This window comes from Cnephaeus nilssonii (genome assembly GCF_951640355.1).
Source record: "Cnephaeus nilssonii genome assembly, chromosome: 10".
In the NCBI taxonomy this organism is placed as follows: domain Eukaryota; kingdom Metazoa; phylum Chordata; class Mammalia; order Chiroptera; family Vespertilionidae; genus Cnephaeus; species Cnephaeus nilssonii.
Genome location: NC_137081.1, coordinates 53,917,326 through 53,931,938, shown reverse-complemented (window position 1 = coordinate 53,931,938; position 14,613 = coordinate 53,917,326). Strand labels below are relative to the sequence as shown.

The window sequence follows — 14,613 nt, the reverse complement described above, 5'->3', positions numbered from 1 at the left end:
GAAGTAGAATTACTCAATGCTATGGTATTCTATTTTTAATTTTTTTGAGGAGCCGCCATGCTGTTTTCCACAGTGGTTGTATTTATATTCCCCATGGTGCACAGGGGTTCCATTTTCTTCACATCCTTGTTTTGTGTGTGTGTGTGTGTGTGTGTAGTTGCCATTTTAATGGGTATAATTCATTGTAGTTTTGATTGACATTTCCCTAATGACTCATGATGTTGAGCATCTTTTTGCGTCCTACTTGGCTATTTGTGTATCTTTGGAGAAATGTCTATTCAAGTTCTTTGCCCATTTTTGAATCAAGATGTTTGGTTTTGTTTTTTTTGCGTATCAAGAGTTCTCTATGGTATATTTTGGATATTAATCCCTTGTCAGATATATAATTTACAGATATTTTCTCCTATTCTATGGGTTGCCTTTTTGCTCTGTTGATAGTGTCTTGATGCACAAAAATTTTTTTTAATCCTGAACAAGAATCAAACCCACAACCTGGATATGTGCCCCAACTGGGAATTGAACCCATGATTTTTTTTTTTTATATATTTTATTGATTTTTCACAGAGAGGAAGAGAGAGGGAGAGAGAGTTAGAAACATCGATGAGATAGAAACATCGATCAGCTGCCTCTTGCACACCCCCTTCTGGGGATGTGCCCGCAACCAAGGTACATGCCCTTGACCGGAATCGAACCTGGGACCCTTGAGTCCGCAGGCCAACACTCTATCCACTGAGCCAAACCGGTTTCGGCGAATCCATGACTCTTCAGTGCACAACACAGTGCTCTAACCAACTGAGCCACATCGGCCATGGTGATGCACAAAATTTTTTAATTTTTATAAAGTCCAATGTATATATTTTTTCTTTTTGTTACCTGTGCCTTTGATATCATATCCAAGAAATCATTGCCAAACCAATCTTATGAAACTTTTGTCCTATATTTTCTTTTGTTATTGTTTTAGGTCTTGCTTACATTTTTATGTCCTTGGTCCATTTTGAGTTAATTTTTGTATGGTATTAGGTAAGGTTCTAGCTTTATTCTTTTGCATGTGGATATCCAGTTTTCCCAGCACTATTTGTTGAAAAGATGATCCTTTCTTTATTGAATGGTATTGGCACCCTTGTTAAAAATCACCTGTATATGTGAGGATTTATTTCTGGGTTCTCTATTCCATTGTTCTGTATGTGTGTTTGTATGCCAATATCACACTGTTTGGATTACTGTAACTTTGTAAGATGATGTTTTGAAATCAGGAAGTTTGAGTACTCTTGTTTTTGTTTTTCTTTTCAGAATTGTTTTGTCTATTCAGGATCACTTGAGAGTCCATGTGAATTTTAAGATGAGGTGTTTTTTTTTCTGCAAGAAATATCATTGGGATTTTGATAGGGATTGCATTGAAACTATAGATCACTTTGGATAAGGCTGACATTTTAACAATATTAAGTCCTTGACTCCATGAACATGAGATGTGTTTCATTTATTTATATCTTTAATATTTTGCAGAAATGTTTTTATTGTACAAAAACCTTTTACCTCCTTAGTTAAGTTAATATCTAAGTATTTTATTCTTTCTGATATTATAAATGAAATTGTTTTTGTAATTTCTTTTTGGATTGTTGTTTGTGTATAGAAAGGCCACTGGGTTTTTGTGTGTGGATTTGATAGCCTGTTATTTTGCTGAATTCATTTATTCTAACAGAGTTTTTGTTGTGGAATATTTAGAGTTTTCTATATAATAACTAGAGGCCCGGTGCATGAAATTCGTGCACGGGGGGCTGGGGTGTCCCTCAGCCCAGCCTGTACCCTCTCCAATCTGGGACCCCTGGCTCCCAACCGCACGCCTGCCTGCCTGCCTGATCACCCTCTAACCACTCCCCTGCCAGCCTGATGCTCCCCTGCTGGCTCAATTGCCCCTAACTGCCCTCCTCTGCCTGTCTGGTAATCGCTGCAAGCACCTCTGAAAGCCGCCCTCGTGTTCCTACCCAATGCCAGACAGTCCAGTTTCTCCCCATATGAGTCTGGGTCCCCAGAGTCTCGCCTGGAACTGGAGTTCAGAGCAGTCGGGAGCTTGTATCTCCCTCCTGATTGAAAAAGACAACAGCGTACTCAGTTGCCAGCCCCTTTCCGCGCGCGCGCATGCCTCCGTACCTCCGCACTTCACTTGCACCTCCTCAGAGTCTCAGTGTGCTTTTCTCTTTCTTTCTAGTTGTAGAATTTCCACTAAGCCAGCCTTCCTGTGGTTCTGGATGATGTCTGTTTTGTCTTTTAGTTGTAGTTTTGAAGTGGTTGTGCAAGGCAGCAAGTTCAGGTGTTTACCTATGCTGCCATCTTGGTTTCCTATTTATGTTATTTAGATATCTCTATTTTTAACTGCTTTTAATAGTTATAAGTTTCTAATTTTGATTTGTGGGGTCTCAGCTGGATCACTTATTAAGAAGTTTTCTGAGGGAGGATGCATAAAATCGTATTTTCTGACCCCTTATCATAATATGTTTGTGGGCCTGCAGACATTTTTTTTAATTTTTAAAGTATATTTTTATTGATTTCAGAGAGGAAGGGAGAGAGACAGGGAGAGATAGAAACATCAATGATGAGAGAGAATCATTGATCGGCTGCCTCCTGCATGCCCCCTACTGGGGACCAAGCCCATAACCCGGGCATGTGCCCTTGACTGGAATCAAACCCAGGACCCTTCAGTCTGCAGGCCCACGCTCTATCCACTGAGTCAAACTGGCTAGGGCCAGACATTTTTTTTAACTTTATAAAAATTTCTTGAATATACAAGTTCTAATTTTATTATTTTTTAAAAATGTATCTTTATTGTTGAAAGTATTTTTGGTTAAGCGTTCCTCTTTTAAAACTCTGAACATTTAATGTTGCAAAGAAATCCAAAATTGCATTTTTGTATTTAGATTATTTAGTCTTCCTCCTTATTATTTAGTTTTCATTTCTCACTTTTACTCTACATTTTGGATATCTTCTAAAGTTTGTATTCTGCATTACTTTTATTTTTACCCTTGCTTCCTCTGGTGTATTTTTAATTTTAATTATTGAAAAAAAAATTTTCATTTTGATCTGTTCTCTAACTATTTCAACTATAGGAAACCTCTATCTATTCTACTGATGTCAAATAATTTTCTAAAATTTTGTTTGTGATTCCTATTTTTAGATGACTTTACTCTCTGAATTGAGACAATGTATGTAAATTTTCCATGGCCCCACATTTTTCTCAGTTTAGTAATCTTTGTACAGGTTCTTACATATCTTTCTTAGCTCAGTTTTCAGGGTCTTTAATGGTGTTTCCTTCTCCTTCATTTCCTGGTTGTGTGCTATTTTGAACAGTTGAGCATGTTAAAAAAGTGATAGCCTCGGATTTAGATGCTCACTTCTAACAGAGGTCCTTACCATCTGTCCCGTAGACAGTGTTTTACATGGGTTAACCTTTTTCTTTCTTTTTCTTTTCCCTCCCTCCTTTCTTGACTTCCCTCCCTTCCTCCTTCCCTCCCTCCCCCTCCCTCTCCCCTCCCTCCCTTCCTCTCTTTCTCTCCTTCCCCTCCCCCATCCCTCCATCCTTCCATCCTTCCCTTCCTTCCTTGATACAGTTCACTGCTACTTCTTGACAAGCTCTTTGGAAAATTTAGTCTAACTAGATCAGGAAGCAAAGTAGTCATGGAGTGAAAGGGGCAACAGAAAATATCACTGACTGCTGTCTCTAAAAACAGCACCCATACTGTAGAAACACAGCGGCATGTTTTCTGGTAGTAGGTTTCTGAGTCAGAAGAAAATAGTGAGCCTGGCTGGTGTCGTTCAGTGGTTAACCATCGACCCATGGACCAGGAGGTCACAGTTCGATTCCCAGTCAGGCACATGCTTGGGTTTCAGGCATGATCCCTAGTAAGGGACATGCAGTAGGCAGCTGATAAGTATTCTTTCTCATCATTGATGTTTGTATCTCTCTCTTCCTCTCCCTTCCTCTGAAATCAATAAAAACATATAAAAGTATTTTTTTTAAAGAAGAAGAAAATAGTGAGAGAGTAGCTAAGGATCTTTATATTACTTACATATGACTTGTTCTCTCTCACAGGGAGTTCTGGTGGGTATTTTTTATTTCTGTCCCATTGCCTTGCAATACCTCAATTTTTTTCAACCAATACTCGAGTTCTCTTATTATGTGCCAGGCACTTGTTAGGTACTGTTTACATATAATGTTGAACAGAACAGTGTTTGTTCTTTTATTGATGGCAAAAATAATTTCTGGACTTTGTCAATCATACATTTCAGTGATGGTGTGATGTTTTATTTCCCTGTTTATTTATTTTCTATTTATTGAAAGAGAAAGAGAGATTCGTTGTTCTGTTTATGCATTCACTGGTTGATTCTTGTATATGTCCTACAAGGTTTGAACCTACAACCTTGGTGTATCCGAATAATGTTTTAAGCAACTGAGCTGCCTGGCCAGGGCTATTCTTTGTTTTTCTTCTTAATATTTTCTGACAAGTTGATCACCTTGTATTAATAACTGTAGTATAGACACCAGTTTAAAATTCTTTCTCCATATGCGTATTTTAAGTTGCTCTGGATCCTGGAAATACTTTTTATGAATATAGTGTTCACTGTCCTGACCGTAAAGTATTATTTCCCTAAAACCTCTCATCACAATTTACTACTGTCCTTATCTTCTTAAATTTTCTTAACTTTCTTAGATGAATAAAATTATCTTAACAAAATTATCATGTTTTATATGATGATGATCTTAGCAAATGTTTTGGCATGGTAGCACTTTAACTTACCTTAAATTTTCATACTGAGATTCATATGTATTTGAAATGCAAGTGATAAAACTGTATTGGGTGAGAATAGATGATGAATTCAGTCAATTTTTAAGTTATTATGTGGCATTTATTATTAAAAATTTTAAGGGATTTGAATTTTCCTTCCACATTGTACATACGGAAACAGGTGATTTTTGTATGATTCTTGTATTTAGAGAAAACTTATTTTAGGGCCTTTAATTCTTAACTAGAGGCCCAGTGCACGAGATTCGTGCACTGGGGTGGGGGTGTCCCTCAGCCCAGCTTACGCCCTCTCACAGTCTGGGACCCCTTGCTCCTTACTTAGGTTCCCGTGACTGGCTGCCGTTCGGTTGATTTGCATATTACACTTTTATTATCTAGGATGCTTCCAGTAAATATTAATGAGCTTTTAAACAAAACAAATCACAGAATTTAGCATATAAATAGACAAGAAGAAGCACAAAGTATACATAGACCTATAAGTGTGAAATGTAATGAGTAAAGCAGTTGTTTAATTTTAGTGAGCAAACCTGTTAAGGCAAGATAGAGTGTTGACATAATTTGGAAAGCTAACATGTTTGTTATATAGTTTGTAGCAGTTAGATGTCAAGAAAAGGGAACTTTAAGCAAAACTGCACCGAACAATTATAAGTCACATTTCATTTTAATTTCCTAGACTGCCCAGTATTAAGGGGAAAAAAGTTTTCTATTTGCGGAATTACATTTATAAGATTGTAGTCATCTTGTAGGTACAATTTACACAATGCAATACTATGCAGCTATAAAAAAGGAGGATCTCTTACCCTTTGAGATAGCATGGAAGGACCGGGAGAGAGAGTATTATGCTAAGGGAAATAAGCCAGAGAAAGACAAGAATCACACGATCTCATTCATATGTGGAATCTAATGAACAAAATAAACTGATGAACAAAATAGATCCTAAGAAATAGAAGCATGGAACAGACTGAAGAATTTCACAGGGAAGGGGAGGGGGAGGGAAGAGATTAAGCAAAGAATTTATATGCATATATGGATAACTTGGACACACAATAGTTCTGTGGCGGGGGGAGGGGGGACGGTAGAGAGGGTCAATGGGGGAAAAGGGGAACATCTATAATACTTTCAACAACAAAAATAAATTAAAAAAATTTCTATGTGTGGAATTACATTTATAAGATTGTAGTTATCTTGAGGGTAAGGACTATATAAAAATTACTTTGTGCCACAGAATGTTACAGTAAAAGAGGTTTGTTGCTTTTGATGAAGATAGAATCCTTAGGGAGAAACATAGTACCTTCCTTAGCCTGTAATAAGGTTAATATTTGTCTTAAAGATAGTGGTTAGGTTTTGGAACTATTTTCATGTTAGCTATACCAGGCTCAACCAGTTTGTTCACACCTGGGGTTTACTGTGTTAAATTTGTTGTTGTGTAGGAGGAGGGGAACAACTTCATCAGGTGAAGTATAGAGTATGTTGTTCACAGCTCTTTCACCTAGGGATTAGAAGTCTTTTGTCCCCCTCCCCTCCCCCCCACACTATATCTACTATTTTCAAAGAAATCCCATAGCCCTAATCTACATGCTGAAAATCAAGCTTAGAGAATTTGCTGTTTACATTGATCCTTCAGTTAATCATGCTAGTCTGACAGCCTTTTGCCTTCACATTTTGGTGAGAAACATGACTAATTGGTGCATTACAGTTATTTTGGAGTGGAGCTAGATTAGCATTGCTGAAAGATTTAAGCTTTATGTCCATTGGACATTTGCCTTAGTACTGAGTTTGATCTGTTTTCTACAGGTTTGATATCCCAAACTTGTTTTGATTATTTGTGTTGTACCTGAATAAAAGGATACTTACATATTTTCCCAAAACTCTTAAAACCAATCAAGTTGTAACTTTACTTTTAAATTCATAAACTCTGTGTGTTTATAATTGATGTGCTTGTTTCTAGGGGCCACCTACAGATGCTCCTGCAGTGGACACAGCAGAACAAGTCTATATCTCTTCCCTGGCACTGTTAAAGGTAAGTGTTGAATGGAGTAATTTGCTTTAAGAGAGCTCTGTTTCTTTTACTTTGGAATATTTGTCATCGTAATCCTCTCAGACAAACTATTGTTTTAACTTCATCAATAAAATAAGAGTATTTTATTTCCACTGCAACTAAATTTGGTTCTTTTTAAATTTAAAAGAATAAAGATCTCAAAGCTTTGTGTCCCCATATCTTCCTCTTACAGATGTTAAAACATGGTCGTGCTGGAGTTCCAATGGAAGTTATGGGTCTGATGCTTGGAGAATTTGTTGACGATTACACCGTCAGAGTGATTGATGTGTTTGCTATGCCACAGTCAGGAACAGTGAGTACTTTTATGGTTGCCTGCTGCAAGTAAATGTGTTTCTTTTCTCTTTACTTTCCCTATGCAAAATAATATTCATCATATTTTCTCTTCCTGATAGGAAAAATTCATCATAAGATTTTCCTATGCCAAATAACATTCATCATATTCTATTTTCTCTTCCTGATGGGAAAAATTCATAAGATTAAAATTCATCATAAATTAATAATTTATTGAATTAAATTATTGTATGAATTAAATGATTTATATTTTAAGTGCATCATTCCCTGTAGGTCCATAAACTGAATGATGCTAACATTAAATCCCTTTGCTCATACCTTTAGCTTAAACTAGCATAGCATACTGGGTTTATTATAAATTAGTCACCCTCAAATAGTAGGATATCAGTTTGATTAGTTTGAACACTTGGTTCAAAAGATTTCAGACTCTTAATTAGATTTTCATTTACATACATTATCTAGTCCTCATGTTTTGTCCCATTGTTTTTGAAATAAGACCCTTTTTTAAATGTTCCATATATGGTGATAAATGACTCTTAAACTTTTCCTATTAAGAATGTTAAGTTACAAAAAAATTTATGGTAAGCTTTGGTCCTTTTGTCTAGGCATGATAATTTGTTTATAGAAGAAACAGAATTCATACAGATTTAAAAGTCATCTACTGTTTAGAATTTTTACTCTCTCTGGGACAATTATTGTTTTGTTTTGTTTTGTTTTTTTATTTTGTTTAGTGCATTGGACTTGTGTAGATAGGTGTGTATTTTGATATAAAGAAATTGGCCAAAAGACAATAGCTATTCTACCTACCTTCCAAAAAAAAAAACAACACACATATCCTTCTCATCTGTTTGCCTAGAAAAATATAATGTGTATATTTTTTATGATGGATGTTTTTCTTATTGAACCTTATAAAATATCTAGGTTAAAGAAATTGTTTTCTTTTATTTTTTTTTTTTTTAAGAAATTGTTTTCATAAAACTGCTGTTTGAAGTTCTTTTCTGTAAGTATGTTTTGATAAAATAGATGCTAGAGAAAAACAAATTTCATTTTTAAATATTGCAATATGTGTGTGTATCTGTGTGTATAATAAGTATTTTAAATGGAGAAGTTGCTACAGAATGCAGTTTATTTGTAAACAATGCAAAATATAGAAAAACATGAAATGAAGTAAACTAATTTGGATCTGCCGATTTTCCATTATATTTATTTTGTGCATTGGACATAGAGAAATACACTACATATTAACTAAAGATTTAGATTTGAATATTAGACTATTATTTGTATCTATCTTTTCATTTCAGAATATATAAAACACACAAAATTAACTGGTTTTAAAAAGGAGATATATGTACTACTATATGTAATATTTTAAACAATAAAAAAAGGGAAAAAATAAAATTAACTGGTTTTATCTGTTACATGTGATTCTTATATGCTTATTCATTATAATAAAGGGATCTTAAGCTTTAATATTCTGTGTAAGTGCTTGTTTGGCAATATAAAATAGAAGATTTTGATCCCCATGTTTACTCTATGCAGAATTTAGAAGTTTTTCTTCTGGCCCAAGAGTTAGCTGTCTTCTGTAAAGACATGTGTCTCTGCCTCATATTCGTGTGTGTGTGTGTGTGTGTGTGTGTGTGTGTGTGTGTGTGTGTGTGTGTGTGTGTTTCTTGTGTTTTGTTTTTTTAACAATCCTTTAAAAATGTTAAAAAAAACCTTTCTTAGCTGTAGGTAGTAGCAGATTGCATACCCCTGTTCTTGAGTATGCACTCTCAATTAGATTCAAAATACTGTTTACTTTGGTTGAAAGGAAGTGCTTATGTTAGCTAGTTTGTTTAAGTGCTTATGTTAGCTAGTTTGTTTAAGTAGCTAGTTTGTTTAGACTTAAATTCCTGAAGTTAGAAGAAAGCTTTTTGCGAGCTATAATGGCAATGATCTATCACTGAAGAGATGATATGAATGCCTGTGATAGTTCAGGTTGTGAAATTTTCTTTTGGTTGAACGAGCAATATAATGCACCTTTTAAAAGACTTGGTTATAGATTGTCTCTAGTGGGAAATTTTTGTGCGAATACTCTTATACTTTAGGTAATATTCAAAAGTATATTAATTCCCTCCAACTACCTATTCTACCAAGTTGTCCTAACCGAAGCACTAAACTTCCTTTTCTTACAACCCACCCACCCACCCCAAAAACAACTCTAAGGAACTAATAAATTACTTTCTTTCTTCAGAGTGTTTACATTACTGGGAAAGTACTCGAAACTTTATTATAATAGCTGAATAATTGTAGAACTTTTAATGCGATGCTTAAAAGTTATCAAAGGATGGCAGCGTTAGGAAGTATGCTTTCTAATAGGTCTCACCAAAAAGTAGTTAATTCAATTATTTGGTGTTTTTCACACACACACACACACACACACACACACACACACACGGCCATGGCCATGGCCATGAACTCTTAAAGGAACCTGAAAAAGATGGTCTCTACTATAATTGAAAATTGTCTTAACTAAGTCTTAACTAAGAAGTTTGGTAGTTGGTGATTTTAGGAGCTTTATTGATGTAAGGTTTATAATTGATTGACAAGAGCAGGTATCAAATATGGATATAAAAGCCTAATATACCTAGGTTTTCTTGCGTAGCTTTTTGTTAATTTACATTGTAATATGTGGGGTTTCCCCCCTGTAATTATAAAAGCTATTTATTTTTCTTTCTTTTTAAACCAGGGTGTTAGTGTGGAGGCAGTTGATCCAGTATTCCAAGCCAAAATGCTGGATATGCTGAAGCAGACAGGAAGGTAAGTATTTTAAATGATCATATAAAGGAATAATGGCAAATATTTTCAGAAACGTATCTCAAAATTTTGGATGTTTATGAATATCATTCCTGGGGGGAAAAAGCCATGTAGTTAATGTAAAAGTATCACTGTCAGTGCTAGACAGCACCTATCTAGTCTCTCATTCATCTAGAATCAAAGAAATTTGCCAATCAGAAAACTGCTTCATGTTAAATTTCTCAACCATCACATAGTAAGCTTTTGCTGTAGCTTCCCTCTGGTTAACATATGGAGTTACTCTCTAGTCACTGATAATTGAAAGAGAGTTTATGTTCCATGTATTTGAGAGTTGCAACTGAATAAGATTCTGAATATTTAATTATATTTGTAGGCATATGAGTTTTAAAGACAGGGCAAATAGAATCCAAATATTCTTCGAGTTATTTCTCCCTCCCCCCCCCCCCCCCCCCCCATTAAACCTCTCAATAGTTGTCATTCTCTTGCTCAAATTCTTCTACTGTGTGGAAAAAACTTCAAAATTAATGTTAGCAAAAGGCTCAGCAGCTGAGCAGATCAGTGCAAATTGGTTTTTGACTGAGTTCCTAGTTCTACTGCTGGTTTAATTGATATTTAATCCTTTCACAACAGTGGATCCTGGTGTCCATTGTTAAAAATATACTCTGCCTGAAAAATCCAACTCCCAGAGCTAAGGAGTTAAAGAGTAGATATTTACTTGAATGCTGAAAGGGTAAAAACTGGCTCTGAGAAAGTGTGGTAACAAGGTGAAAAACTGAAAGCCTTATCTACCACTGCTAATGTGCATCTCTTAATGATAGCACTCCTTTATCACACTTATTCATTTCCATGTTTTCTGGATAATGTGGTGTATGCTATCAGTGTTTCTAATGGTGCTTTTTCACACCTGTGTGTTTATCATCTCTTCTTAATTTATACCCTGTTAGTGTGCTGTTTCTTTTCATATCATAAATGTATTCCTTGTTCTGTTCTGAACAGCTGAATGCCCTCTTTGTTTCAGACCGGAGATGGTTGTTGGTTGGTATCACAGTCACCCTGGCTTTGGTTGTTGGCTTTCTGGTGTGGATATCAACACGCAGCAGAGCTTTGAAGCCTTGTCGGAGAGAGCTGTGGCAGTGGTTGTGGATCCCATTCAGAGTGTAAAAGGAAAGGTAGAGTAGATTCTGTCTTTATTAGCATCTACTGCCACATTCTGTTTGCAGCCACATTAAATAAAAATCTCTATTTGTAAAGCAGAATTCTTAATTACACAAAACCCCCTGACTGGTTACTTAAAAAAGAAAGAAAAAAAAGTACAAGTTTATATGTATGTCTTGGTATTATTTAGAGATTGTTTCTACTTTAATCAGCTATTGTCTAATCATAAATGTTTATCTTTAAATTTTTTTATTTCGTAGGTTTAAGAATGTTAAACCATACTAAAAGCCTGCTATACACATTTCATGAATATTTTAATAAACATTACTCTTCCTTTCTTTATTTAAAAATGGAGAATTTGGGATTAGCACATTTAAAAAATCTAGTTAAAGAGCTCTATTTTATAGATATTGTGTAGGACATACTCTGGAGTTGTATGTTCCAAATATTTTAGACAATGAAAACTTGCCCCAAAGACTTGGTAACAATCATTCCCATTTTTGGAGTGAGGACCCAGATGAATGATTCAATATGCTAAATGATTCTGAAAAGAGATTAACTTGCAAAGCATATTGGGTTATAGTTGTTCTTTGTCAAAATCTTTTGTTCTTGTTTAGTTCTTTTTTTTTTTCTTTTTTGTTCGTTTGTTCTTTCTTTCTTTTTTTTCTTTCTTTCTTTCTAGCCCCATATGCCATTTTCCTATTTCCTGCCTCATGACAGCAGGGAGTAGCTCTATTATCACCTTCACAGAGCTGTCTGCAAATGTGAGAGGCAATTCGATTTTGCTCAACCACAGGGAGAGTGGATTAGAAAAACTACAGAACATACAGAAATTGGCTAGGTGGTTACTGCTTTAAAATACTGCTGAGGTGTCTTGTTTGAGCATGTACTTTCATTGTAGTGTAGAATAATTGTTAAAATAAAATCACAATACATTTATGGAATCCTTTTTATGCAGCTTTTAAATTATTTTTAGAGCACTTAAAAGTAAATATTAGCTTGCTATCTATTAGACCTGGAGTTTGATAGTACTGCAGATTACATTAACATCTGCTCACCAGCTCAAACAAACTAAATCTGGCTGTTAAAATGGAGTTTTTATCTGTCATGAATTTGAAGTTAAACACTTGCTGACATCATATTATTATGTTGAATAAAATTGAGGTCTTCTCTAAATCATGATCCTATTAGATGTGATTTAGCCTTTCAGAAGCAAAAACTGGCCATAAAACCAATAATAATAACTGATATACATACTAGGCAATTCAGAATAGATAACTTCAGATGCTTGCTGTGTACCAGTATTTCATTTTATTTACTTGGTTTTTTTACTAAGTATATTGTTATTTAAATAATATATCTATATCTAAAAGGATTTGAAAATCCTTGATTTTTGTTTTTAGTTTTTTAAATTAAAGTGCAGTATAATACTTATTAAGTTTAATTTTCTGATAATTAACATACCTTTTTGGCAACTCAATTAAGTAATGATTCTTATTTTAGAAATGTAACAACAGAATTATCTGATTAAGTTTCTCTACCAAAATATTTACAAATAATAATTGAAGCTTAATTTTAAATATAATTAGAGTTTTATTTTGTATTATTGTGACAGATTTTTTTATGATACTTGTTTTATATGATGGTGGCCACTTTGCAAAGGAAAATATAAGCTTAAATACAATAAAAGAAAGCATTCTCAAAATAGAATATAAATAAATGAATATGTATTTTATTTTTGGTTATCTTGCGTATAGTTTTTTAAATGGCAGTTTTAGGTTCTAAACCATTTTTAAGTATCATACAATGTTGGAATTAGCATTGCTTGTTTATAATTAATCATAATTCATATTAGAAGACTGTGTTGCATTTAAAAATACTTGTATCACATGACTGCTGTCATGTGGTAAAATGTAGTAGTTAAAAATAACTAAAATTATGAAATAACAGGTATTACTGTCTAATTTTGTCATAAAATATTTTTGAAAATATTTTGTATTAGTATAAGTATGTATCATTGATGATTCACATCACTTGTTATACCTAACATAGATTTTCACAGTTTTATTACCTGAAATAAGAATTTAGTTCTTTGTTAATTAAGTAACTTCATCTATAAGGTTCTGAATATGGTTATAATTTATGATTCTTAGTGTCAAGACCTCTTAAAACTGTGAACCAAATTAAATGCTAGTACATCCATGGCCAGTGTTCCTAGTTGAAGCATTAAACTTAAGAATATAAACGTGAAAACTGAATAACATAAGACTCTGCCTTCCTCTTCCTTGCACTTGCTTTCTTAAAGCTGTCAAAATATTTAATATGGCAATGAGTAGATCAAGAGTTAAAAATAGCAGTCTATATGTAAAATATTTAAATTAGGTTTCTGTTCACTAAATACCTCTTCCTGTATATTTTTATATTTCCATTTTTATAAATCCCAATATTATCTCTGTTTTTTGAGTGATAAGCATGGATTCTTTCTTTGTAACCACAATTAATTCATAATTATTACTACTTTTGAGAACTCATTTTCTTATCAGGATTCCTGTCAGTGAAATGTTCATATGTTACCTGCTAACTCCTGTCTGTGTCTGTTCTCTATTTTAAAAACATTAAGAAAGGACACAAAACACTAATAACCTTTTAGTCCAAATACATCTCTATTTCCTTGAAAATATTTTATTTAATATAATCAGAAATACTCAATGGACTTTAAAAACGAAATGTTTCTGTTGACTTTCAGAGAGAGACAGAGAGATTGGCTGCCTCCTGCTTGCTCCCTGCCAGAGATAAAGCCCTCAAACTCAGACATGTGCCCTGACCAGGAATTGAACCAGCAACCTTTCGGTGCACAGGATGACGGTCAGCCGACTGAGCCACACCAGCCATGTCTCAATAGACTTTTAAAAATGTAATATTTATCTAGTTGCAGATCAGCTCATCCGTAGGTATTTCTTAAGTAAATCCGATATACCTGTATGCTAATGATTCTGGGATACCACATAAAGAAAAAATGATCTTTGTCTGTTTGAGAAAATTAGTTATATACATTTGGTATTAATTGTGAGCCAGATAATATGCCATTTATATGCTGATAATCCTACATTGCATACTGATAGAATACAAATTATACTGATACTGCTTTGTTTCTGTAAATTAAGTATTAAATTGGTTACTAGGGACAGATAAAATTCAACAAATACTTATTTGGAATCTTGTATGTACCAATATATAAAAAAGTATTTGTAGCCGAAACCGGTTTGGCTCAGTGGATAGAGCGTCAGCCTGCGGACTCAAGGGTCCTGGGTTCGATTCTGGTCGGGGGCATATACCTTGGTTGCGGGCACATCCCCAGTAAGTAGGGGGTGTGCAGGAGGCAGCTGATCGATGTTTCTCTCTCATCGATGTTTCTAACTCTCTATCCCTCTCTCTCTCTGTAAAGAATCAATAAAATATATTTTTTAAAAAAGTATTTGTATAGCAAGCATAGTAAATACAGATTAAATTAAAAGA

General features: G+C 34.3%; 1 protein-coding gene across 1 annotated transcript in view; it reads left to right on the top strand.

Moving 5' to 3' along the window:
- Positions 1-14,613, top strand: part of PSMD14 (proteasome 26S subunit, non-ATPase 14) — an 88,879-nt gene that overhangs the window by 39,425 nt on the left and 34,841 nt on the right. Inside the window, exons 4-7 of the mRNA XM_079782069.1 lie at positions 6,745-6,816; positions 7,028-7,147; positions 9,875-9,945; positions 10,961-11,111. Coding sequence (XP_079638195.1) covers positions 6,745-6,816; positions 7,028-7,147; positions 9,875-9,945; positions 10,961-11,111 — 414 coding nt within the window. The remainder of the gene's footprint in view (positions 1-6,744; positions 6,817-7,027; positions 7,148-9,874; positions 9,946-10,960; positions 11,112-14,613) is intronic.